Here is a 27,983-nt window from a genome sequence, read left to right on the forward strand (position 1 = left end):
TGTGCTTCTATAATGTTCATCAAGTGACTGGGGAAATGATTGGCAGACATTTCCAAACACGATGATTGTCAGAAACTCAATGCATTTTGTTCCTTATGAGGAAACAATGTGTTTTATCGATCCATGTGATGACTGGAATAAAAAGACCTTTGTTTCATTCCACAACACACACTTACAGTGCCTGCACAAAGAAGCTTTTTTTTCTTCAACGTACACAGGATGACAATGTGAAACGTCACCTCCATCTTCCAAACAGCATGCATAAATAATAAAGGCTTTCCAGCTTACTACGCAGAGCACAAAGCCACCACGTCTAGTCCTTTGTGGCTTATATTTTATATATATATGGATACGTTTTATTTTGATGACCTCATACCACTGAATCCCGTATTTCCGATCCTAGCCGTACCCTGGGTCTTTGGCAAGTGGGGGACACCTCTACGAGCGTGTCTTTGACATTTAACGGTCTTTTCTCAGATTCCGATATGTTATTAATGATTAATGGGTCGTGAAGAGGAGTGTTGATGATGTAGTTGTCATTAAGAGTCTGATAACCTTTGTGGTCAGCTGTGGGAACCGGAGCACTGGTCCCATTTAATGGCAAACTTTCTGCCGGTTTTCCATTTTTACGAGATTTTTGGAGTTGCTTTTCAGGATGTTCCACCGGCTTCAGAATGGATTTCATTCCCTTACGTTTCTTGTAGAGGAAGAAAAGTACTACGATGACCACAACCACTCCAAATAATGTCGTCATGATTATAAATTCGTTCCAGTATGACTTCCCGAGCTGCTTAGCAGAATGGCTGCCAGAAGAGACGAACGTGGAGGCATTTACAATCTTATCAATCGTACTAACTTTCTGAATAACCATTTCCGTTTCTGTGCTTTGAGTGGTTGTCTTGACCATGGCCTCTGGCTCCACGCAATACTTGACCATCAGCTTCCTGAAGTCCTCTTCAACTGACCAACACTCATATATCCCCAGCCTCTCCGGTCTACTCAGAAGGATCAGATCTCCGTTTTGTAAAACTAAGTAAGAGGAATTAATCTCTTTCCCATTATGAAACCACAAACGAGTCGCCAAGTTGGAAGAAAGTTTACAACTCAACGAATTTCTTGCTTTTGAGTCCAGGAGAATCTTCTCACATGGTATTCCTTCTTCTGTGAACAAAACATGCATGAATTAGTAGGCAAATAATTGTTTTTCATTATCTCTTTATAATCAGATTCCTGCTGTGAGATGCATTCCTAGGGTCCCACCAGTAAATAATAATAGGTATAATGCATAAGCATTTTTAAGACAGTATTTTAGCATTCACAGGTCTCAAATAAAGGATTTTTCCATTAAAACAAACTAGAAAAGATGTCACTCTCAAAAAGCTTATGTAACTTTACATAATAAGTATCAACTTAAATTATGAGAAGCTAAAAATGTACATTTCTGCTGAATACCCTTATCCCATTTTTGACCATGGCCTGTTGATTTTGTCTCTTTCCCTCTTTATGTATTTCAATGTCCCCATTGTAAACTCCCTCTTGCATCTTTCCTCCAAGTTATACTTTACATGTTGAGATCCCTTAGTCTTTCCTGATAGTTTGTATTCTGTAAACCATTTCTTTAGACTTTTTCCAGAATATACAACATTCTAGAGAACAGGTATCCAACACCACAACACAATACAGCCTCTGAATGTTTCTAAAAGATATGTTTGTATAGTGCTATGAAATAAATGGAGATGACCACAAGCATTAATTATGTTGTACGATTTGAATGTACGTCTCTGTTATTCCCCATAAAGTGAATTCATGTTGGTATCGATAACTTCCCTTGTGTGATCCAATACATCCTGTGAATAAACATTCCTGCAAGCGTCACACATGTATATCACACACAAAATATCCCGTGACCGGAGTAACATCATATGCAAACCACCACACCCTATCATATACACTGCTGGTCCTGAAAAACCACTTTAATTACACGTCACCCGATACTTGCATGGGTGTTTATTATTTATATGTTTTCCACGCCTCATTCAATCCGATCTCACTGGGTGATAACCAGTTACCAGCGTAGTGATCGCTTTCTACGCCGACAAAGGCTTCATTTTAAAAAGTTAGATTTAAAGATCAGTGTCCTCATCCTACCGCGCCATTATGTTCTGATGTATGCAACTCAAAGTAATCCGATTATATGCAGTTCATAGCATGACCCAATTCTCCTGTACCAAGTACATTTTTGGGGGGAAATGGCGCTATACACAGAAGCCCTCATTTCCGACCCACATAAAGTGATCCAATTCCATAGAATCTTAAAGGTCCGGGGCCAAGTACAGTCCTAATATTTTAAGTGCAAAGTATTCCGTCACTATCCAGTATGTGAAAATACCATGTATCCATGCTCACCATTTGTCCGGTTAACGCGTCCGGTAGCAATCGTGTGATTGCTGTGTTGACAGTGTTTTTCAGTGTCTGCATTCTCTATATCTTGGGCCCAATGTCTGAAACACAGAACACAAAACGTTTGTTCAGAACGGAAAGCACACGAGCAGCAGGGGCGCGTGGCCCGGCATATGCAGAACATCGAGGACGCAGCTTACTTGGGGTCGTGTATATGGTGGGGCAGAGTGTGACAGCCTCTCTTACTCCATGCGCAATACGGATCCCGGGACAGGATGCACTCTCCACACGTCCTGTACATACTACAGTTTGAGACGGGGACTTGCACTACAACCGAGTGTGAAGACGCATATACCAGACCCTGCGGCAGAAGGAGAATATACGTTAAGTCAAATGACCAGACCATATTTGTATAGTTTTAAATTAATTCATTTTTTATATATATGTGAGGTAATGATATTATATAATATTATATATTATAATATGTAAAACTTTAAAATGTAAATTCCACCAACTAGATTGGGGGAAAACTATTATTCTGGACACACCTCACTTATTCCCTGGGCAGCTAAAACACTCACATGTGATTGAATATTACCACATTTTTCAAAATACAAGAATCCTACATTCCAATGTTCATTTTTATATGATGTATATTATTTTATAGAAATGCTTTATTAATTTCAGATTCCTGAGGTTTTGATTACCTTGTTGTGATCAATCAGGAGCTCATGAACTGGCTGTTTTTTCTTAAACAGCTGGATTTCCTCAATAATGTGGACCGTGTTCCTTATATTGACCGCTTTGTGTAGTCTGCCATCATCTGTAAGTTACAAGCGACACAAAAGAGATATTCGATTAAATAGATGGACTAAAATGTATTTACATTTTTATCTGCATAATGCAAGTTAAATCACCCTGCTTGGCCCTATATATATATATATATATATGTATATATATATATATATATATATAAATAATAGAAGTCTTATGGAAACACTAGTTAACACATAAATTGAAAATCTGCGAGGTCCCTATCCAAAAAACATGCTCTCTGGATACAGCGTCCAAATACAGTTTCCTGGTTCTCGCCACCTGCTCTCACCTGTTCCCAGGAACATAACGGTGTAGTCACTTCCCAGGCCTTTGACTTTCTGCACGCTGATCTGCTGGTAACGTATTTGTGTCTGGAGTAACAGTGGCTTGCTCCTTATGGCGCTGTCCATCAAGAAATGATCTTTGATGAAGTTCAGGACTCGGTCAGGCATTTGAAGAGAGGAATTGATTTTCATCTGCCGCGCGCTGTTGGTTATGCACTGTTGTGATATATAAAAATGATTCATTTTAACAGCTGACGCCGAGAGGTGTGAAGAGCAGCTTTCCCCACTAGAGGGCAACATTGATGCAGCTGAACAGGATGATTAAAATGCATATTTTTGAATTGAAACCCATCTGTCTCATCTCCAGTATTTCCTCCCAGAAAAAACTTCCATACACGGCTTTACCGAGCCTACAGAACACGAAGCACTGTCACCATTACAAAACAATACACTAACCAGATCCAGTAATTGGATTTCCTGCAGGTGTGGCTTCGTGCAGCAACCCTTACAGTATCTAGGTTATTTGTTACAAAATAGGCTTTACCATTCTGATTTTACAGCAGTATTTTACACCTAAACTAGGATTTCATATCCTGCTCATTCAGCCCTTTGCTTTTATGCTTTATTCTGGTGCAAAGTAGTTAAAGCAGTAAGGTACCATTTGGTTACTATGGCAACTGTGTCACTTGCACCAGAAGTCCTCTCTATGAAGATCAGTCATGTTGCAAAGACTTGTTGGAGCCAAACATTTTGGCCCCTAAAATCAAACACACAAGTTGAGGGTTTATGTAACCCTGTAGGGACATGCATATGGACTCTATTACTTACAGCTCCAGGCCGTGGCTCCGGGACAGAGTTGGTATAAGTGTACCACTGTTGGGTTTCACGGTTTACTTCTTTATAGAGACCACCGAATGCCTTCTGGACATCGTCCATGTTGAATGCACACACAGCAGAACTACCTGCTCCCCCTTTATTCCTAGAAAGGACATCCATATAGATTCACAATCACAAAACATGGTCTGTGTTTATCTAAAACTATATCATCAACATACAGAAACACATAACACAGACTAGCCTCAACTCTGGTTTATCACTAAATATCATATAGATTTCTGCAAGACTGGGATAACAAATGGAGAATGGTCGCTATACACAAGGATACTAGATAATGTAGCTTTTTAATAGGGTTTATTAACTTCACATGGTCTTGTTTATATACTTATAGTCCCTGTAAAGGCTGTACCAATAACTAGTCTGGTACAGATCACTTGATGCATGCAATTCACGAATACTTAAACCTAAATTCAAGGGAGTAATAACGCTATACAGCAAAATACCGAGAAATCAAAATAAGGGTTGAGTGACAACATGGTGATCTAACTACAGCTATAATTTTGTTGTCTGGATACTAATATTTTGCATACCACTGTGATGTGAAGACCCCATAAAAAATGGTGTTCTTCCAGTCTGTCTCTCCAGGTACGAGAACAAACATGTCTTGTAGGACATTGAAGGGAAATCCATCATCCTCACGGATGCACAGAAGCTGGGCCTTTAGGAATGAAGTCCACCTCCGCTGTAGGACGCGCTCACCACCAAGGTCTCCCTGTGCAGAGAGCATAAATACAGTGTTAAAAGGAGACAAGAAGAACCAGGGTGTGATCACCATAAATATAACAACAGCTTTTATAACTTGTAAAAGTCTCATGTCATTAGACATAGTGGCAGTTCTACAAACAAAACCAAGCAATCTGTGGGGTTTATAGCCCAACGTTGGCCCTCCATCTCTTCATTCACAGCCAGTGATGGGCCACCTGGATTTACAAGGGTGACGTTTCACATGAACAGGGCATTTATATCACATGTTCTTTACAACATGTGTGGATCTCTGAGGCTGATAAAACGTACGTTCCTGACTTTCCACAAATAATATTCTTTGGAGCATGTATAACGTTTTGTAATCAGAGATAAGGAGACCTATCAATAAACACAGAAATGGTCCCAGTAATGAATGTGGCAGACAGGTACACTGATGTTTTATTGAAGCACTCAAATTCTCCAGCATATTTTATTCTAGAAACAGCTTCAGGGAATTTTAGCTGAGAAGCCGCAGCTACCTAGGAGTGAAATTCAGCAGAGCAGGGCAGTAATTTACTACATGCGCAGCAACGCGACCTCTGGCATCGTGGCTTTTGGTTATACATTCAATGAGATGTACACCTACTTACTCTATGCAGAAAATATACCGGTGTTCTAAAAAAGACCACAGTGTTCACGTATAAGTTTGCTATGGGCAGTGTTTATTAACGGCACAGAAACAGAACAATCATAAATGCATCTGTTGGAGCATTCGGCGCATAAGTTACCTTGCATACACGTGCAATCCTGGAAACAATCGTGTTCTCGAAAAAATCAAACTCCTTCCCTGTCTCGCTGAAGAAAAAGTAGATCTTATCATCGTCTCCCACTGGATTCCCTTTGGGAAGGCTCTCTGGGATGTGAGCAGAGCCAACAAAAGCTGGATCTGCAATGACAAAGCATCAGACAGTTATAATTAAAGGTCCTCTCCACTACTAATCGCCATAGATGCACATGCCAGCTCCATTAATAATTTTATAACGATATGATTAATGATTTACATCCCAGGAAATGCCCAGTGCCATGTCAAGTCTATCCTGAGTACTCACAAACGTCCTTATATATGCAAATAAAACATACAGGACAGGGACATTTAAATGACACCCGGCATGTAAATACAAGGCGGCACACTTTGTTTAGAATGAAACCGCATCTATACACCGAGCTAGTCAAATACGGGCATCTCTGCATGTGCATCTAGGCACACAGCCCAGGGACTGGCATGGAAGTACATTTACCTATACATATGCTGGACATTTTACTGGTGCTATCAACACATAGATTTTATATTTACTCACTAACGCAAAGCCCAGGGGAAATAAATCTTATGGCCTTTGCTTGTGGCCTGACGCCCCCACTTCCTCCATCCATCATAGGATTAGCTGATTTATAACTAAAGCAGGAGAAGCAGCCAACCCATGTGCTGGATAACATGCAGACTGGTAAAACCATATAGTCAGTGAAGAAATCAAAGCGAACCTTGGAGCCAGTTCAAGGAGTTCTCAGTCTTCAATGATATCCTACTGTCATGGCTTTTGTAAATGATGGGCTCGTTTCCTTGGAAGTTGCTGACCGTGCCAGCATACATTTCTCCATCTGACCGTAAAAAAAAAAAAATAGAGAAAGAGTCATCGAATGAAATGCAGATTAAATGCAACATTTAAAGAAAAAAACCCTACATCCTATCTCAGTACGTCACTTTCTGGAGCGGTTAGCTTCGTTACAGGGTGTTGTACTTACCGACCATTATCGCACTGGACTTGTACTCTGGACCAAAAGGACACCGTCCCTTTCCATCCTCCACGATAACATTTCCAGAGGCATCATTTTCCAGAGAAAAATCTTTGATTCTCTACAACGGAAAACAAAAAAAACTTTAGCACATTTTTCTAGTCTCTCAAGAAGTTAATATTTTTGTAACGTAGATCATTACTAAACAAATAGACTTGTAGATTTATCACCGCAGTGGGACGTGTTGTGCACGAAACAATGGTTTTTGTATTTTATTCCGTTTATTCCCAATACATCGGCTTGCACAGACTCAGATCTAGGAGATGCACACTTAGCCAGCGGATTGGGATAGTTCAATTGGTTTCCATTGCAGGCAGCGATGTGGCCCAGACAGAATTTGCTTGTCTGCCTGTTTGCAGCGATTACACATTTGCATGGGCACCCTTGGGTATCAATGCATTTGTGGATACAGTTTGATTCATCTGTCTGAAGGGAGCAGCTGCTTTCCAATATAAGCCTAGAACTGCTCCAGCAACAAAAGCACTACATAGCCAGAAGAAGAGAGAATATCAGGAATAAACATGTATTAATAGGTGTGTAAGGTGTTACTATGTGTTTTTAGTACAAATACCGCTTTATACACCGTGGGTGGTGAACAAGCTGGGGCAATAAAGCATAAAAAGCACAGTTAAGTCATTGTACTTGTGGTGCATACACTTAGTTTCTCCCCGTAAACCGTATGTAAGATTCATATTATTCCAAAGGGCAGGCTGATAAAATCCTATGGCAAAATGACGGGTTGCGTTATAGCTCAGTTTACCCATAGTCTTGGCCATAGAAACGTGTCAATATTGTTACTCCAGAAAACAGGCAGAGCTACAACAATATAAATCAATACAGTTTTAACAAAACCCCAGACTGGGTGTGTAGTTTCTAATACATGAAGCGGCAGCTCTGGTACTTACAATGTAGGTGCAGGTAGGGCTGAAGGCGTATGTTCCGCAGGTGTACAAGTGCGTGCTGTTGAGCTGCAAGAGGATCTTGATGTAGTTCTGACAGTCTCTCTGAAATAATAAAAAGGGGCTTCAGTTACTGTATTTGCTTTCACAACACACAGGCCTCCTCTACATGTCCCAATTCTCCCTTACTCAATGAGAAAACCAGATCAAAAGTGGACATGCCACACAAGTAAAATATGAATGACAATCTCCTTGATCAGCCCTAAATTACATACAATGGTTTATTATACACACAGCAAATAAGCCATGCTATGGTTGACATTGAATTCTCTTTTGCTGTTCCTGAATTTCAAAAAAAATCCTCCTCTGCTAGAATGATATTTTCACCAGATGGTTAAAAGCAGCGAGACTACAGTAAATGATCGATAAAATGTGTTGACACCGACGTTGAAGTGGGATTAGAACGTGGCCAGTTTTTTTCAATTCAGGAAGCAGGGTTTCAAGTGTATTTGGCCGCTGTCGAAAATAAGCAGTTTTGCAGGCCAGTAGAAGCCAGACAGGAATAAACCCGATGGAAAAGTGTAGGACATACCTGGGAATCCTTTCCCTTAAAAGCACACTGTCTCTTCTTTTCATCATCTGCTTTCCACGTCAGCTGGAAGAGAACAGGAATCCTCAAAGTCAGTGAGAGCACAGGGTCAGGAATCGAACGTTCTTAGAAGTAGGATAGAGCTTACCCGTAACTGGTCCTCTGTGGAAGCAAAGCTTGTGCTATTGAGTGAAAAGAGGGCTTCCCTCGCCCCCACGTATAACGTACTCCCATCTTTGCTTAGCAGAAGTGTAGTGTAATGATAGTCTCCATCAGCCTGAAACCTTCTCACTGCCCGTTCGGAGGAACCTTAAAACAAAAGAGCAAGTAATATTAGTAGAGTATATTTGTAACACGAACATACAAGGTAAGTAGACACTTAGAAGCTTAAAAGACGACATGTTTATTCATGACCGCCAACTGACCAAACTGACAATTTCCTACCATGGCTTGGATCAGAAAGACAGAAATCAAAACAAGGTATCAAGTAAAAATAAGTAAGTATGGAAATATTAACGCAAAATATTAATAAGTAAGTATGGAAATATTAACGCAAAGGTTTATCTACTCTTCAAAACACTTTGGGATTAATTCACTAGTGAGGGAGCTGGAAGAAGAGTTTGAATTTGATGAGTTGAAGCCATAATCCACCTGGGCATTATGAAAGGCCAACCCTGAGACATTTCTCCATAAGAAGGTAAAACGGAACTTTGCATTACACAATGTAAAATGATAAGACAATATTCAAAAGCAGGTTTTATTATGCATTACTAAGGGCTCTTCATGAAGCAGATGCTCCCTGGGATTGGATAATGTATAGTGAATTTTAATTGCAAATTGAAAAAAACTCATATTTTGGTGAATAAAACTTAAAGCGAGAGATGGGTAATTGAAGTAATCGGAAAATATACATTTCCGTGTGAAATAGCCTGAAACTAATGATCCATAAAAACAGCGGAACAGGACAAGTTTCCAACAGTTCCTTCTGTATTCCCTTAAGTAGTATTATTACTTAACTAGTAATACACTCACAATCTCAAGAAAAAAAAAAAAGGGACACGGGAAATGTGCAAAGAGAGACCATTATTTTCTGCTCCATATTGATTTTACATTTATTTTAATGGCCGCGGCCAAGGGGACATGCTGCTGGCTGTTTAACTCATTTCCACTACATAGCCAGCCATACTATTACCTGCGGATCACATCACTGAACGCGGGAGATAATGGACTTGTACAGCAGTGTATGAAGCAGAGTAAATTTTGTATTCTCTTGCATAAAAGGCAGGACTTTAACGCGAGAGAAAGCTCGTCTAATTAGCCTGGTCAGGGCAGGCATGGGAAACTTCTCAGAGTTACAATATTATTACAATATTAATCCTTGAAGCCATTGATCATAATCTGTGACATGGCACACAACAGCCAACTGTTCATCAACGGGTTCAGAAACTTTACTAAACAGTCCCATTCTAGCAACAGGTATTTTATAGGGATGGCCATGGATGCTCCTTTCCAACCCTTCTATTGCCACGATTGACCCCATAATAACTGCTGTGCTGCAAGTGGACTTTAGCACTAAAATAAACTTTCTACTTTTCCTAATGTCTTACAAAGCAGAGCTTTCACCATATGGTTCATGTCATTAATACTTCCGATGCGGAGTTCTACTTCACATATGCAGTCTGCCTGGTAGGGGGCAGAAGGGCAATCTCCAACTAGGAGTTCTTTGTAGAACTAGCAAAATTGTATCAAGCCCTGCAGTTTGAGAATTAGCGCATCACAAAATAAAATAATAAAAAAAGGCAAAGTCATTAATATGTAAATATAAGACCCATTACCGGTGACGCCAAAGCTAGATAAATAACAGGGAAATTAATTGGTTCGTATCGGAAGACATTAGGAAACTAAAATAAATTGAAGCAAACAGCTTGGGGGCAACAAAAAAAACTCAGCAGAGATTTCTTGTAAAAAGGTATTACCAGGAAGAGAGAAGATTAAAAGAATTGAAAATAGAAGGGGGAAGAAAATAGGTGACATAGAAAAGAAGAAACAAGCTAACAGAGTCGTGCACAGCAGGGGCAAATAATTCTGCATGTTCACAGTATCTGCTCCCTTAATACCAGCAGGCACCGTACCAATCAATTGATCCCACTGGGAAGGTACACAAGGCTAGGAAGCAAAGGACAAACCGTGTCCTTTCAATGGCTTTATACTTCATTAATAATCATGAAGCGATCACAATTCCCTCGCGTGAGTTTAATGAAGTCCTTGTTTCCTATGGCCGGGTTCGATGTGCGCCGTCTGTTCTTCGCAGGCACACGGATCTTTGGCTGAGAAACATTATATCAATATGTTCAACAGCATGAATGCTTCAGGGCTCCTAACAATGGCTGATGGAAGCGACACGCAGAACGGAGTTGGATGTATTTGACAATTATTTGTTTACGGAATGGATTTCTCTTTTGCATTGGACGAAAAGATACATAATAATAAACCAATTGCATATAACACTACCCAATGAACAAAGCTTTACAAAGAAAAAACGCCACTGGCCCTAAATGAGCGAACTTAGATGACTGGCCTAAGCATTCTAACCTTAAAAACACTTTCATTATCAATATTATGCCAGTAACTGTGCCCCCAGACGGTCACAATCTCCTAGGAATGCATATTCATATGGGCCAGAACCACACACCAAGCCTTCCCATCCAGAAATTAAGAACTACAATAGTCCACAACAGCCCAAAATAATAGAATACAACTAAAATGACTGCTAAATAGCGCCATGTTTAGTGTTGCTTGGGGTGGAGATAGGTTCAACACGTCTGCTTCACATTTATGTGACATTAAAATAAATTGCTCTCGATATCTGTAGAATAAAAAAGAAGATCTGTTGAGTCAAAACACAGGAAATAATGCAAAACTAAGAACTAAGGAATAGAAAGGCTAACTTAATTGGTTTGACGCTTTAAACTTCACGTTTACTGGGTTATACACAGCGTGTATTAATGCTGGGTGGGAGCTGAAAAACTCGGATTATTTTAGAGTTTTTTAGCCCGCCTATAAACAGCGCCTACACAGCTCTTCCTAAGAGAAGGATTAGCGTGTCAAACCGACAAGTGAAACGCTCAGAACGTCTTTAAATGAGCATTTTTCCAGGGATTCCTCCCACAGAAGCGGAAGCCCTGGCTTCTGTACTCGCCGTAGAGCAAGGCCTCCTTTGAGGTAGAATCCAGAAATACAGTGACCTTTGGTGTTTTCACAACCAAGGACGGCGATTTGTTATGTCCTGCTGCTCGTCTCAACACCCTTGCCATTTCCAGTTACATGTCTGGAAAACACACATCACAAAGAAAAAGTACCGATAGAAGGACACATAAATGATAAAACTGAGTGGCTTTCTGACATCTACTCTTGTGATCTACATTACATGTAACTAGCAACAACCTAACATAAGGATTTATAGAAGAAAGGCATCATGGTAGACTCTCAGTATTTTCTGATCACACACATACACAAGTCACGTCGTCCAAAACAGAGAACACTACCAAGTCCAATACAACGTACTCCGATGCAGCAACACCAGTGAACTTTATTCAACATAGCCACGGCTGAGCTCTTAGAACAAATCCCCATTTCTCAGCGTGGCATCTCTCGATTCCAATTGGACTGACAAAGATGATGGCAACATCTACTACAGCTTCTGAGAGCTCAGCCTCAACTACGTTGCATAAAAGATCAATGGCACTAGGCCACTTGTAACCAACATGTCACATAACATACATAAAAGAGTATCAATCATTATTTTAAAAAGTAATATGGCAACGATGAGGACCTGCAGGAGCTAGAAGGGAAGAAAATTTGGTGTGCCTGGCTAACTACCATAGGATAATTAAACCGGCCAACACGGAAACAGACAGTTGAGACATATTAAAAAGACTCTTTATTTATTGTACAACATCCATAAGGTTTACAATAGTTTTTCTGCGTAACAAATAAGATTCAATACCTCTATCGAAATATTTTACAGCTGTTCAAAAGCAAGATCACATTACACATTTACTGAACTAGCTCCATGGTTGTGCACCTGGAATCTATCTTCTGGCAGAAAAGTTTAAAGCCATCTGCCTCAGAAGCATTCAAGATGAAAGTCATTGTTCCAAGATTAGCCTTGAACCCAGCAGAAAACACTACTATCTTAATACCAAACCTGGCAATGGTTGGAAACACTATCCACTTTATATGCCAGTCACAAGCTTGGCCTGAAATGCTAATTGGATTGATGAGGTTTAGGGTGGCTTTTATTTTCCTTATTTAAAAAAAAAATATATATATTATTATTGGATGTTGTTTGGATGCTATAGCCCATTAGTAACTGTTTGCAAGCCTCTTCACAAGCCCACATCCTCACTGACATCATGGCCACCACCCTGTACCAAATAGCCGTGGGCTCAGTTTAGTTGTTTTGAAGGCTACAGTTTCTAGTTTCAAGGTGCCCAACCCAGAAACCACATAATACATAAACTAAACTTAATGTAGGAGTTGTACACTCTCCGAGTCAGACAAGCAATGGGAATATCGATGGTCCATTAAGGATATACGGCTATGTTACAGATAGCCCAAATTTAACCAATATAGTCTACTCGACCACAACAAATGGGCTTAGAACAAGTACATGCCGTTTTAGAATGGAGGTCTTCTTAAAATCCTTCCACCCATTCCTTTGAAATGCCCAAACATGCTTTCATCTGCATTAAGCTTTGACACAGGGAGTTCTCCAACACATCAATGCGCAGTAGTTCATTTTAGTGACAATCTATAAAATTTAATAGGAGACAGCGAAGGAGCCGTGTAACCTCTTGACGCTCCGAAGAGTTTAATGAAATCAAATTCACAAACCGTGAAAGCACTTTTTAGCCCTGGCACCATGGGACAGACCCTCAGCGGCTCACAAATCTGCACTGTACTTACAGCTATTCCACTACGAACACTAAAAAGAGGTTTTTAACTTAAAGTAAACAAAACACTACAATTTTACAGCAAACTCGTCTGCCAAAATCAACTTTGGGTTGGTTCACAGAGCTTTAAAAATGGGATTCTGATACTGTGTTAGAGGAATTACGAGCGAACCTACATGGCATGTGAGCTAAGTGCCGTTCATGCTGCGCTCTGTCCTCTTTACGGAACATTTCCCTTTAGTACTATACATAACATCTAAACCAATGTCTACATTGTGTAGTAATGTGCGGTCATGTGATCAATAATAAAAGTTGATAAAATTATGATTTATTCATCTCATTCAGAGTCTTTGTAGAAATAAAACATTTTGAAATAAAAAAATATAGCACAAAGATATCCTACCATATAATCTGTTGATGCTTTATAAATAACATGTAATGTCATTTAATGTACGTACAATTAGTTAATGTTTTAAGGGGCAGTAATGACAATTTCCCCTAGGAATCAGTGATCTGGTGATATAAGGTTGTGATTTAAAATTAAATATTAAAGTACATAATTATGTTTAAGTTAAACAATTAGTATTAATTGTCATAATGTTATTTAAACCATAAGTTTTAATTAAATTTGATTTACCGTACTTACAATACGCCCTGTATGTAAATAAGACAGAAGTGATCTTCACTACAGCAAGAGGTTAATGAGGTCACAGGTAACATTTATGTGGCATCAGTCACATCAATAAAGCAGACATTTGTGATCCATATCAAGATTAACCACTAAACTGCTTGTTGGCTCACAAGGCATTCAACCTGAGTAGCAAGAATGAATACATAGTATACCCTTGGGCTTCTAGAACCTTAGGTGGGCCATCTCTGGCTTAAAAACCTAAAGGAGACCCCGATAGTGGCGTCCCAAACCAGCTAAGCCTCCAAGGCAGCCATCTAGCTTGGCAGACCGCCATGCTTCATTCAAACCTGGATATTAGAGTAAAGGAGAAGAGGCCAGGATCATAATCTTATAATCTAGAAGAAACGGAAGAATGTCTTCTAATTCTTCACATAAATTCATGGCCATTTCAAGACAAAGGGAGAGAGAGAATGTGAGTATGAGTAAATGAGTGACAACCAATTTCGTTTCTGAATATAAAAAAGCCCTCAGAATTTCATTTGAACCAAAAGGGCAGAGAAAACACCATTAGTTGTCTGGAAATACAGTCTAAGACTGAGATTGGGGCTCACAAGAGTGATCATTCTGATTAAAAGAGTAAAAAATAAAGCACATTACCTGTAGAACCAAAAGAGTATCTCTTTTGGGGTCAAAGCCTGCACAAATTATAAAATTTGGGTGTATGAGACTGTGCATGATAAGATTTTATTAATTCTCTGCCAGATTGTGTAGTCTAGTCTACAAATGTTGGGTAACAATAAAATTGTTTTAGGAATTGCTTTTTTGTGATAAATAGCCTTCCCTGAATGGCAAACACTTGGGAGTGGAAAACCATCAGCATCTGTCAGAAGGTCTGCGCTAACCAGCAAACCTGCTCACAGACGATCGTGTCAGCTCTGTCTAAGGTAAAATGTATTTGTGCGAGTGAGTAATAATTAACTTTCTGTCTGATTAATGTATGCATCATCAATCGAAGAGATTAGGCTATATGGCCCATCGCTGTAGGGGAATAAAGTTAATTTGCTTTGCTAGTACAGGAAATGGCAAGTGGTGTTGAGTAAAAGGGTGAACGGCCTGTCACCGCTAAGAATATTAAACATCCATGTGTAGACAAGTGGTGGACATGCGCAGTATCTGTGGCATCATCCAGGTATCTCTTATCCTAAAACCTTTCTACAGATTACTACATTAGTGATGGCAAATACATGGAAATTCACCCCAGGACCCTTGGATACTGGAGAACTAGAAATATTAGCGAGCAATGCCACCGGGTAGCAAGGATCACCCTCCAGTGTTGCATATGGAGCATGAAATTCCAAGCAGCAGATGTCGGATGGATGGATGGATGGATGAAAGGGGCAGTAATTCAGGCGATGGCCGTCTGCCATTTGGATACAGCACAGTCTGAGACTTGTAAATATTGACCTACTGGGAGTTTAATCACAAATATAAATGAGTCACTATAAGTATTAATTAAATGACCTTAAACTAGTCACCCATCCATGTGACTTCTTTTTTTTGTTATTTATTATTAGTGGGTAATAAAACGCCACTTGGGAGGACTTCATTACCATAAGGTAGGCACCTCCATTCCAGAGTAACTCTCCATTCCAGTGTAACCTCACCAAATTCAGACAACGTGACCCCAAATCTTTCCAATGTTTGCCAAGAATCTGATCATCCTAGTCTGTTAACCAACTCTGGCCTGCCTGGTTCTTACAACCTGACCATCACTAGCCTAGGTGGCCCAGAAAATCTGATTAAGCTACAACATTTAAACCATCAAGAATGAATCGATTAAACCAATAAACTTGAAGGAAATGTTCTCAGGTACCATGTCAGGGATGTGATCTTAACTTGGCGCTACACTGTAACTTTGTGCTAGAAGGGCACACAAAAAGTACCTACGGTATTCCAACAGAAGCATTAAGAGCAATTTTTACAGTGAATTCGGAGCTTAATTGAATCTTTTCAATGTCACATACGTGTTCTGCTGCCAAACCAACCAACGTTCAGTGATGCCCCCCCCCCAGTGGCATCACGATTCCCAGAAACATAATGTGCTTCCAAGTCCTATGGATTGTAAAAGTTAAGCTGCCCTGCTTTGTGTAAGTACAGCTACTCCGAGTTAATGCCAAAACATGTTCTCTAGCAAGTATTTCACAGAGTTCTCAATAAAACCAGAACAATTTTATCACATGTAACATCAATGTAATAAAAGCACAAGAATGGGTGGGTAGTTATATTAACCAATTCGGTTCTCCAAATGCTATTTATAACAATTATCACTGTGAACCGAACCCATGGCTAGCGAAATCAATACTAAATAAATCACACTAATCGCCAGAAATCAGAAGGTAAGGATATTTCCCAAAAATTGCCATTACAAAGACAATATCATATAAAGATCCATTACAATAAATTGTATATAGGGGACACCCAACTGGTATAGTGGATTTGTTTGTTAAAAGGGACACATTAAAAAAGTACTTTTGCCAACAAAAAGCTTCGTTCTCAGCTCTTGGAAAAACAATGCACAAGGTCAATGGCTGAAAGTAGATTTTTGAAAGTATTTTTAGCCTTAATACTAACAGCAATATGAGCATCGCATTTAAGGACACAAGAAGGATAGCAGAACCTTTCAGCACTAAAAGTAACAACAGTTTCATCTACCTCCATGGCCATTTCATGTTGTCCAGTAACTCCGATGTCATCAGTGGAAAGCCTGTGTACGGAAGACTTTCCACCAATATTACAAAATAGGTTAATTCCCCCCACATGTCCCGATAATGTACGAGAAGCTGCCCCCCCCAAACTCTTATTTGATCGGCACTGTCTGAATATTCTCTTTTAATAAATTGCAGTATACACAAGGAGCCCCGATACATTATTATTCTTTACTTATTAAGTGGCGACATATTCTGCGGAGGTGTCCAAATGGCTAATAAATACATGAAACAGATATATATTTACTCATACAAAAGAAGTTGAAGACCCTACCCATGAACTTGCCATCTAGCCTTATCCTAAGAATGGTGGGCTTATGAGAGCTCCATTTAGGAGCTTACAATCTAAACATCCAGAATTATTAAAGCAGCATAAACATCCCTTTAAAAAGGTCCCCCTGTATATACCGGCCTGGTTCAAAGTCCTCTTCAACTGCACATCCATCAACTAGACTTCTCACAGTTTTATTGGAACCAAATAACCATTAACCAACAGTCAATGAGGAAGGACGGAAAGACTGAGCAGTCACACTATGAAAGAAGGAACTTACATTTATTTATTTTATCTGTAGCGCTGTTACAATCAGAAGGATAATTTAAAGTCACAGACAATAACAAAACTGGTACAAAGGAAAAGAGGGCCCTGCTCTTGAGAGCTTACAATCTAGTCTAACTTCAGAATAACATATGGGGGGAGGGGTGAGCGGTACTAAAGTGACAGAAGTATCTGGCTTCTCTTAACACAGCAGTAGGATTATAAAATTGTACCAATTTAGCCATTAAAAAAAATCCTAATGGCACAACCTGGAAACGTGGGATTTAACAAAGTAAAATGGGGCAAAAATAAATAAAAAATATGAAGACTGTAGCAAACTTTCAAGTAAAACTGCACACTTTATATAGGTTTTCCATTTTACTAAAACAGCGCGCATGCTTTAAATATATTGCACTTGTAAACTTTAACACACTTTGACATTAAACTTGTTTTTTTTCTGAGTATGCTCGAGATTTAGATCAGATTCCATGCTAACTTGTAGTATGACTGATTAACTTTAAAAGAGGAGCTCCCTCAAATCACATAAAGAACTTACTTCAGATGGCTGAATATTAGTCACTTGTGTTCTAGCTCTATTAATCTTAGCCTAATCTACTAAACAAACACTAAAAGAATGGATAGGTCTTAATCACCCAGACAGACATACTGACTAATGAAAGTCTGTGGAGGAAAGGATTTCGTTGGGACTTCTAGACACTGCGATAAAACAGCCAGCTCATTGGGGTATCGAGCAGGGAAAGTCACTCAATTGCATAAAATTGCAACCTCCAGGTCTGCAGATAAAGGGAGTTTATTGAAAATAAATAAAACAAATAAGTTTTGCCACTTACTTAACTATACAGAGCACTGTAAATCCATGGGCATATATGGGAACTTTCAGCCGCCCCCTTTACGCCCCAGTGCGCAGCCCTGCCAACATCACTGGACACACGCTATTTTAATGAGGAAGTGGGGAGTACCGCAACGCCGCTCACACGACCCAGAGTCTGCCCTCACTGACCCGACGACCCAGAGAAGCGGAGCTTCACCCAGAGAAATCCCCAAGTTCCAACTACAAGCATAATGCGCACACCTGGGAACTTCTTAGCGCCAGCTATCCGGAGCCTTCCCTTGCGGGACCCGGCCAGGGCTGCACACCAACGTCAGTGGGCATTCCTGCTGACATCACAGGAAACACCCCCATTTAAAAGGGACATGGGCGAGGGGTTGTCAATACCCCGCTCTCGCGACCCAGAGGATTCAGGTGTTGACCGAGAGAATCGGAGAAGCAGTGCTTCATGCAGAGATCTCCAGGTCAAACCCATTGAGTTCCCGGGTATGATAATGCGCAAATGTTACGTCTCTACGGACCTGTCCACCGTTTCAAATATGAGGAAGGAATAAAAAAAATAAAAAAAAGCTGGTTTTTTTACCCCAGGGAGACTAGCCGTAATACTTCAGGGTCTTGCTTGCATATTAACAGACATCTGTGGAGGCTTCACAGCTCCCAAACAGGTCTGTCAGGCTCCTAAATTCTGCAAACATTTGTCAACCCAGAAAGATGAGCATCAGCTCTGACGGACAATTTCCATTTATTTATTTTTTTTACTTAACCTAAAATGCGGTAGATAAATAAATCAGCCCCCCCCCCCCAGTAGAAGTGATAGATAGCTAATACAGCAAAATAATTTAAACATGCATGGGATAGGTAAAAAAAAAGGTATCCTGAATTTTCAAATCAGATCTAAAGCTCAACCTGTATTCTAGAACACAAAAAAAAAAAATTGTTTTACTTAAAAGAGGACGATCAATACAAAAAAAAAATACTCTTAATACAAGCCGGAGAATGTAGTTTACAAATTCCTTTTTAAGACCTTGGATACAGAATCAAGTTGTGAAACACTGAGGCCAACCCATGGAAATCAGTGACTGTTGCACAATATGTTAATCACTTTAGCAATAAAAAAAAGTTCAGCACACCAGACAAACTTATTTATCTCATCTCATGGACAAAAAGTTAATGATTACACAGCTTTAACCTGTACTCGTTAAAGGCATTGCTCAAAAAAATGCAGTCAAGCAATAGAGTTCAGCTGGCATAAAGACCTTCCAGACACGTAGGATCTAAAAAAAATAAAATAATAATTATAAATTTCTCTGTTGCCATGGAAACAGTTGGTGGCTTGCAAAAAAGAAAAGAAATCAGCTCTATATAACATCTCCAGCCTGTGTCTAAAAACATTGGTACCAGGAAGCCATATTCTAAAAGACTAATACCCGATACTAAGAAAACATTTTAAAGACCCTTCTGATGACCAAGGGTAGATAGAACGCAGGTATTAAAGGAGCCCATACGTAGGCTGTGAGTTTATCTTACCACGTTCCTCCTCTTTGTACTTTTACAGTGGTAGAAATGGATATTCCACCCATTATAATCGCTGCCTAAAACCTGCTGAAATTATTTTTTTGAAGGTTTGATTTATGTTAAACTGTAATATTTAAAGCGTGGCTTGCTTATGTAGACTGAACACAAGCTAATGGAAAGGTCTGTTATTGATCGCTGTGTACATGTAGGGTGATAAGGACAGTTCTGGATTATGGTAGGTAAATCATTCTAGACAAAGGCCAATAGTCATATACCGGGAGTACGTGCCTCACGGGAAACACGCACACAGCAGTAGTTACATCGTTAAGATGGGGACAGAAGTCCATAGAGTTTAACCTCTCCATGATACTGCTATATCTCTCTTCCTGAGAGACGAGCAGTGAGAATAATGGCTGGATTCGGAACGGTTTGTATTAAAACAGAGAAGGCTTTCTCACTTCATGTTTTAACGTGAAGGATCACATAATATTCAGAAGCATACTCTATGAAGCATTAGAATCACAGGCCCACATCTGGCCGACAGGCAGACAGCTGCATATCACTTTTTTCCAGAGGAGCCGAGACTCTACATTTGGCCACCAGAAATCCCAGAAATGTGATACAGGGGTCTGCAATCTTCACATCCATCAAAACACTTGTTTACAAGAGCTAAATGCCCACAATAAACAGACTAACACCTTGTGACCTTGAGGAAAAGATAAGGAAACTTCTCAAAAGGCCTTTCTTTCACGATAAATTCTATAACTGCCAGAGAAACTATTTTGGAGCCAAATAAACATGCTGGAACAGGACCGGCCCCTCCCAGATCAACCGATCAAAACAACTCACCCTGCCTGGATCTATCATCTTTGAAAAGCCAACGCCAACAGCTAACCAGCCGCTAGTCAACAGCCTGAGCAACTATCTGCCGGACTTGTTTCCAGAGTCCAAGGCATCTTCAGCTGCTTGCAATATTCATGAGCCACTTAGAGACATATCACACAGGTTTCCCTACATGAGTTTATTTTACACGAAATAAAGTACCCCAGCCGTGATACATCTCTGAATAAACTCCAAAATCCACATTTTCCAATCAGCCATTCTTGTACTATATCTTAAAAACGCAGAAACCGCATAGGAAAGAGAAGCAACCTCTCCCACCGAGTCAATTCTTCAAATTTTTTTTTCCCATCGGTACATTTGCTTACCAATTCAAACTATTTTGGGTCCCTATTGATATTTTGGCCTGCTGACCTCTTTAAGGTTTCAGAATCCAAACATCCTGATCAGAAACAGGAAGGACCCCTCACAGAGAAAGGCCACCTCTGTTTCCCCAGCTGCCGTCAACCACTCAACCAACTCTCATAATCCTTATCCAAGAATAAGAAAAATTGTGCGCTAAACATGCAACAATAGGAAGTTGTGGTCTGCAGCATCTGTGAAAATTGGTCCGGACCACCATCAGAGAAACCCGTAAATGTCCAACCAAGACCAACAAAATCATTATTTTCTGGAGTTATATCTTATTTGGTTTATTTCAGTATGTGGGTTCCATGATCTGTTGGAACGTTGGAGAATAAAACGTCAAAAATGACATGCATTCAAATTAAATACAGACGCTATATATTTCTCCAGGGTATAGGAGGACCAAACATGCAATATTGACACCAAATTTAATAATTCTTGTGCTCTCCTACGTACCAAGCAGTACGTTTTTCATTTTGCAGATAGAAATCGCTTTCCGCAGAGAAGATATTTTTGGCTGCCTCCCAAAATTAGAAGTTAATTATAAAAAATGGGAGCACACGATTCTGCCGCTGCTACGTTATTGCTCCGCGAAGAGACTAAATAAATCTAAATTAATTTTCTCCGAGTCAAAGCTGAACGGCGCTCTAGGAAGAGAACCTAACGCGACAGTATTTTCCACGTAGGAAAAGTAACGCGTGTGACAAAGAAAGCAAACCACCTGGCACGAAAGGCTGAGAAAAACTGACTTTTATAGTTAGGAAGTTGCCACATGGCCAGAGATGTAGCCAGAGTTAATTAAGAGGGGGCAGGTTGGCTGAGGACACGTCCAATCTGTGAAAGTGTACCCCGTGGAGTAACTCTGCTGGATCAAGGGGTTATTTTCATTCAGTGCCTTTTTAATTTCAAAGGTTTATAGCATTTGGCAGTAAACAAAACGCTACTAGGGTACTGTTCAAACATTTGGCTCGGGGACCAGGCCACAAAAAGTATCTTAATCGACCTGAAAAATTGAACGCTTCAAGTTGCTGTAGTCCAAGAAGAGATACATGCCATATATTTTATCATGTAGGCAAATTAATCTGTCACAAAGGATTTCTCATTAAGGTAACATGAGCAGAGTCTAATGTAACAGAGATGGGCCAAGTCTTGACCGCAGACATTAAAGGTCACCTATCTCTCTAGTGCCCGCAGTTTGTAGCACTGTTACAATAGGGGGTAGTGAAAATTAGCAATAATATGATAGGACATACTGGTACAGATGGAGAAGAGGACCTTGCTCTTGTGAGCTTACAATCTATTCGGTGGCTGGGGGTTGTGAAAGTGGGAGAGGATGAGGTGATTGAAGCAATGGTTATATGGAGAGTTGCTGGTGGCATGTTTAGGGTGCTGGATGAGAGTTGAGAGTTAGACAGAAAGGTTGTTTGGTTCATCATAAAGGTGGGTTTTAAGAGAGCATTTGAAATTAGAGTAAGAGAGAGAAGGTCTGACAGAACGAGAAGGGGAATTCCAGGAGAGGGAAGAGGTAATGGACAGTGGAAGAGACGCAGGTCATGGGAGAACGAAGAGGTTGGTTGGAGCATTTTTGGAAGTAGTAGCGCCGATCTCCGCTCACTCACATGCAGCCCTCTGATGGCCTAGTCTTTTGCCCAAACATGCTGCTGCTGCTGCACATGGCTGACTTGTCTCCTCTTGCTTGAGAAACTCACCGGGGCCCTTCATAATGTATAGTTAAAAGCAGCGAGATAAAAAGGATTTGCATTTAACCAACAACCAAAACGGGCTTTTAGTTTAAAAAGTGGTTTTAGCAATTAGCACCATAGCAACCAATGGCCCAGTCATCATCAGGAACATCTACACTGATCGTTCTGGTGCGAAGACCACGTTTTCTAGCTTTGCACTAGAATCGCTGCATATACTGAGCCCCTAAGGTATAGTAAATAGCCCTCTGAGCTTTCCAGTAGTATGCATGCACGAGAGATTGTACAGGTACGCACAGGTGTTTGTGGAGGGGAGTGGTGGGCGGATGGATGGATAACCGTATACTTCAAATAAGCTCTCCTCCCTACGTATAATATAATAAGCCATGTCAGCTGCCCCAGGCACGATATTACCCAAGAGGCGGTGGGGAAATTCTGCACACATCTCCTTCCCTCGAGTTCACGGGGTTAAGGTGTTATTCAATCCAACGTCTACAGCCGATGCGTTGAGTACATAAAGACTAAGCAGAAATCAATATTAGTTAAGTGTAATTAATCTCCTACGGTATAATAGTGCTCCGCGCACGCACGTTTCACACTGAAACCGATTTCTACGAGAACGGACTTACTGCCCGTGATCGGATGCATCTAGCAGACATGAAGCAAACTAAAAGTACTGAAGTAAGCAGTTAAGTTTGTGGAGGCCAGGTTTGGGGCATTAGATCCAAATTATGATGCCATGTTGGCTTTAAAAAAATAAAGATTGGGGCTTGTAAACTAAACCCTGACTTTGTACAGCTGCAGCCATTAGTTTGACATTTTCAACTCTTCTAGTTCTCTACATGTTGAACTGGTTCTGAATATTTTATTGGAGGAGATTTATGCCAATTTATGTTTGTTGATATAAATGTCTAAAAGACGTCATGAAATGTTGAACAAACCCCCCCGACAACGGAATTAAAGAAGCAATTGCAACCCAAAGTCAAGTCCAAGTTTTCCATATTTTGCCAAAAAGCACCCTAGAGAATCCCCACGGACACCCGTCGGCAATAGTTGGAGAGCCGTAACCTCATTTACAACACACTGAACAAGACCATGGTGATGAGCGGGTTAACGTGTTGATTGTTTCCATGGTTACGGTGCGTTTCAGGGATTAAGCCATCAGCATAGCTAATCTATTGTAATAAAGTAAACATTCGTGCAGCTGTCAGATTTGAAATCTCAAAATCCTGAGAGGAGTTGCAGACCACAACAGTTATGACGTTTCAAACTAGGTGGGCATCACAGAGATCCCATACAAAGTAAAGTTACTAAACGGCTGGAGTTCAGGGAGATGACATTACCTAACGGAAGCCAAGTCTCCTGTGCCGAGTCCTTAAGGTCAGCGCTTGGTTGTGTTGACAGTAATCACAGTAAGACAGGCCATTGCTGGAACAGACATGATCATACAGACATGATCATACAGAATTCCATGCAAATACAACAAGCGTAAAAAATGTCTGCTTTTGGGAATTGTTTGGTGATTTGTGTAAATTCATAGCCAACCTTTTAAACAAAGCCATAAAATCCAGAACACAGGATTATTTACTGAATGCGAGAGCTCTGCCGATATTAACACATTTAGACATGCACTTAATATCGCTTTACATTTCTTCCTAGTAGTAATGACAGCCAAACTACATATCAGAACGAATAATTTATATAATATTATATAACAAAAACTTCACCAATATTTCTTCTGGAGTATCTAAGTTATGCAATTTCAATCCGACAGCATTAACAGAGCAATAGTGTCCAATAATGTTACGTGACGGGGCCCAACTGTCAGATGAATGACAGAGACCAAGATCACTGTATAATTAGTCTCCAGAACGCACCACTAGACAAACCCGGAACGTGCCGCTAGACAAACCCGGAACGTGCCACTAGACAAACCCGGAACACCACTCCATTGCAAGACAAGACACCTGGTTTAGATCAGTTGCGATATACGCAAATAACCAGCACATGCTTTACAGACTATTTTCTTTTCAGGAATTTCAAAATAGCCAGCCCTCATGTAGCCTTCTGTTGAACCAATGTTACAAAATACAAATACTAAGTACCCCTCCAAAAAATACCTTTACAACAAAAAAAACAAACAAGGATTTCCAATGTACGCAGTTCATGAGCATGGAAATAAGATTACAGGGAGCAGCTATCTTTACTGCTATTAAAATGATACAGAAGAACGTGCCAGCGTTGTACTTCACAATATATACAGCATAGTGTATGGTGAAGTGAGGGAGTTGAGACCACAATAAACCCCAATTTCTATGGTAAATAACATTTGACATATTGACCATCAAAACACTCTTGCGCAATGGTGCTCGATATCAGACCATCAAGCTATAAACAATACACCTCATATGCCAAAAGATATGACCCATCCGATGACCTTAACAAAGGGCTGTACCTAGTAAAGAATCTATGAGCTCATTATATCCATGCGTTCTTTATTGTCCTAAGTGTCCAAAGGTAATTGCTTTATGAGAGTCACACACACACACACACACACATATATATTGTTATTACCAGAAACCTCTTAAGAGGTATCTTCTCTGGGGCCAATACGGTAATATCCATTTTTACTGGAAATTAACATTTATCAGTGAATCGAGGAAATCTTTTGGATAGTTGCTCTCCTGGGCTTGGATTGACAGCAGGACATAACCATTGATGCTCCTCTGAAGAGGGCATATTCAACAGCTCATTACTAGCAAACATTCAGAAAGCCATGAAATAAACACTCGCCACCTGTTCTCTACTTCCAGTTAGGCCAGGGATATGGCCATACCTGGGAACTTTCTAAATGAGAATATTAACCCTTTAATAGCCCATCGTGAAGATTCTATGTAGTTACTTGCCAAATGTGTTACCCAAACGGCTCTCATGCTAGTCCTCATGAAAATGTGACTTATCTGTATTTAAAGATACACTTAATCAAGTCACCTGTATCCAAGCAGGGATATCAAGCTAAAAACATACTGATAGCAAAAGCACCAGCTTGTACATGCTCCCAGCAGTGTAGAATAGGAACAAGTCCAACCCCAAGAATCTGTCCCTGCTTGAATGCAGGTACCTAAAGTGTAGCTTTAAGTAATGGCAAGTCAAGTTTTCAATTAGGGCAAGTATTAGAGCCATTACATAGAATCTTCATGATGGGCTATTAAAAGGTTAATACAGCAAGAGTCTTAGGATCAGCTCTTTTGGATGTGGTTATGTCCCACTTCTTGTATGGCGGAAGCTAAAGGGTTAATTACATAGACTATACACGCCATGCAAGCAAAACACTTTTAAACATCATAGGCATCCTGAACTTCTATAGTTATTTTTTTCCCTTTAAGGCCAATTAAAGCTCAGCTTGCCCAACGGCTTAAGAAGGAGGTTCATAATATATCACACAAATGCTGAATTTGGCTTTCTTTTAAAGCTGCAAGTTTCAACGCATTCGCCAACGCTGCCTTTAATGTAAGGGGTATTTGTTATAAGGCTTTTCTTTCCCTTTAAGTTCATTAAAGAAGCTTTTAAAAACAGTAAGTTCTGAGCACAGACCTCACCCTCGCACATCAAAGAACGGATAGATTAGTGCACAAGAACCGTTTCAATTCTGATTTAATCTATAAGAGAGACTGGCATTAAGGCTGCAGCGCTCGTTACCCGTAAATCGAATCGTTTTAAACCCATTATGCTTTCAGTATGTTGCTTATTCGTCTTCTTTATTTATAACAAACGGCTAGACTGTATCGAAGAAGAAGTTTTTTTAATTCCATTTTAAGTATATTGAAGGTATATGAAGCCTGTGCTACAATCCACAAGAGAAAGACAAGTTCACAGCCACGTTTTACAACAAGCTATACGTAATGCGGCTGGTGTCATGGCACCGAGGCTGGGTAAAATAAGGGCACCTGCGTGAAACCGACTGCAACCTGCTGTGTATATACATTGGGTTACAGTGTATTCCAGGATCCCATATTGATTCATGGTGCCATCATAGTCCGTAGCAGTGTACAATGGGCAAAGCATTTGTTTAACCGCCAAACTTTGGCTTTTGATGCCTACATCTCACATGCGGTAAACGTTGGTACATTCACATTGACTGCCATAGAAACATGTTATTTGCCAGCAGATGAGAATCTCTTGGCCCATCTAGTCTGCATGTTTTTCCTGATGCAAGAACTCAAACCTCATGGTCCTGATTCAGGATAGCTCCATGTCTGTGTATGTTTAAATACCATCACTGTATTAGCCTCTACCACTTCTGCTGGGAAGCTGATCCTCCTATCTACCACTCTCTGTGTTTTATGTCCACTGCAGCCTGAAAGAGTTAACACCTTGGAAATCATTAACAGGATTGGTGATAAAAATATTTGTTTTCCTAATCACCTGTCAGTGTTAGGAGTTTACTCCAGTAACATAGCAAAGGTCACTAGAGAGGGAGAGAGAGAGAGGCAGGAGGCCGAGCCTCGATCACTGTGTGTGCAAAGTGCATTAACCCTTCAGTGTACGCGGGACAATGACATGCAACTTAGTGTCACACTCCTTATATACACGACCTAACACTTGGTGCATTAACCCTTCAGTGTACGCGGGACAATGACATGCAACTTAGTGTCACACTCCTTGTATACACATGCACAACACACAAACATGCTGCACCGATAGCTTTCCAGTAGTGTACAAGCAGCAGCTGCCATGCCCTCCCGCACGGAATGGGTTAACTCAGCGAAGAGCCCTTTAACTCGCCGATTACATGCGAGCCGATAATGAGGAGTACAGGGGTCGGAAGACCTGAAATCGGGGGTACAAAAGAGATCGCTGTGCTGGGGGCTTATCCAGCATCGTTACAAAAAAACATATATGACTTTTCAGACACTGCCCTGACCTCAGGTCCCCGCTCAATCACACCCGATCGCAGCCCCCCGGTGCGCGAGGAGGACGGCTCGCAGCGTGGATCGTGCGATCGTTAACTTACCGTAGTGTACGGTGACCCTGGGAACGACCTCCTCGGAGGCTCGGGCAAGGAGGTAGGTGCTAAGCGTCTGCAGCAGGACAAAGAGCCCGCTCCGGCTTCCCATGGCTGAGGCTGCGGTGCAGATGGAAGGAAGTTTCCGTGCTCCCCGATCCGCTCCTCCGCTCACGTTTTGTAATCCGACACGGCGGAGGCGATGTGCGAAGCAGCAGATCGTTCCCCTGCCGGAGTTGTGAGCGCTGCTTGAAGTTCGAGCTGTGGGCTGGGCTGTCCCTCTCGCTCCAGTATCTGCAGGCAGCTCTCCTCCTCCTCCTCCTCCTCACCCTGACCTGTTGTCACACACAAGAAAAGAGCTT

The 27,983-nt window shown here is 40.6% G+C and overlaps 1 protein-coding gene across 1 annotated transcript; it reads right to left on the reverse strand.

Moving 5' to 3' along the window:
* Window positions 1-210: 210 nt before the first annotated feature.
* Window positions 211-27,983, reverse strand: SEMA4B (semaphorin 4B). Its single transcript, XM_053463219.1, has 14 exons — window positions 27,631-27,983; window positions 8,569-8,729; window positions 8,424-8,486; window positions 7,838-7,936; window positions 6,882-6,993; window positions 6,621-6,737; window positions 5,870-6,027; window positions 4,928-5,109; window positions 4,329-4,479; window positions 3,506-3,716; window positions 3,108-3,223; window positions 2,601-2,761; window positions 2,407-2,501; window positions 211-1,161 (listed from the first exon to the last, which is right to left on the reverse strand). Exons 1-14 carry the CDS (start codon window positions 27,731-27,733, stop codon window positions 371-373), a joined length of 2,520 nt encoding a protein of 839 aa, XP_053319194.1. The 5' UTR covers window positions 27,734-27,983; the 3' UTR covers window positions 211-370.

Source organism: Spea bombifrons, chromosome 4, assembly GCF_027358695.1.
Source record: "Spea bombifrons isolate aSpeBom1 chromosome 4, aSpeBom1.2.pri, whole genome shotgun sequence".
In the NCBI taxonomy this organism is placed as follows: Eukaryota; Metazoa; Chordata; class Amphibia; order Anura; family Pelobatidae; genus Spea; species Spea bombifrons.

Excerpts from the sequence above, each read along its gene's own strand:
- SEMA4B (XM_053463219.1), bottom strand. The coding sequence starts at position 27,733 with ATGGGAAGCCGGAGCGGGCTCTTTGTCCTGCTGCAGACGCTTAGCACC. Across the intron at positions 8,487-8,568 it reads CCACAGAGGACCAGTTACGG|CTGACGTGGAAAGCAGATGA; the intron begins GTAAGCTCTATC and ends GTTCTCTTCCAG. Across the intron at positions 6,028-6,620 it reads CTCCTTGAACTGGCTCCAAG|ATCCAGCTTTTGTTGGCTCT; the intron begins GTTCGCTTTGAT and ends TTGTCATTGCAG.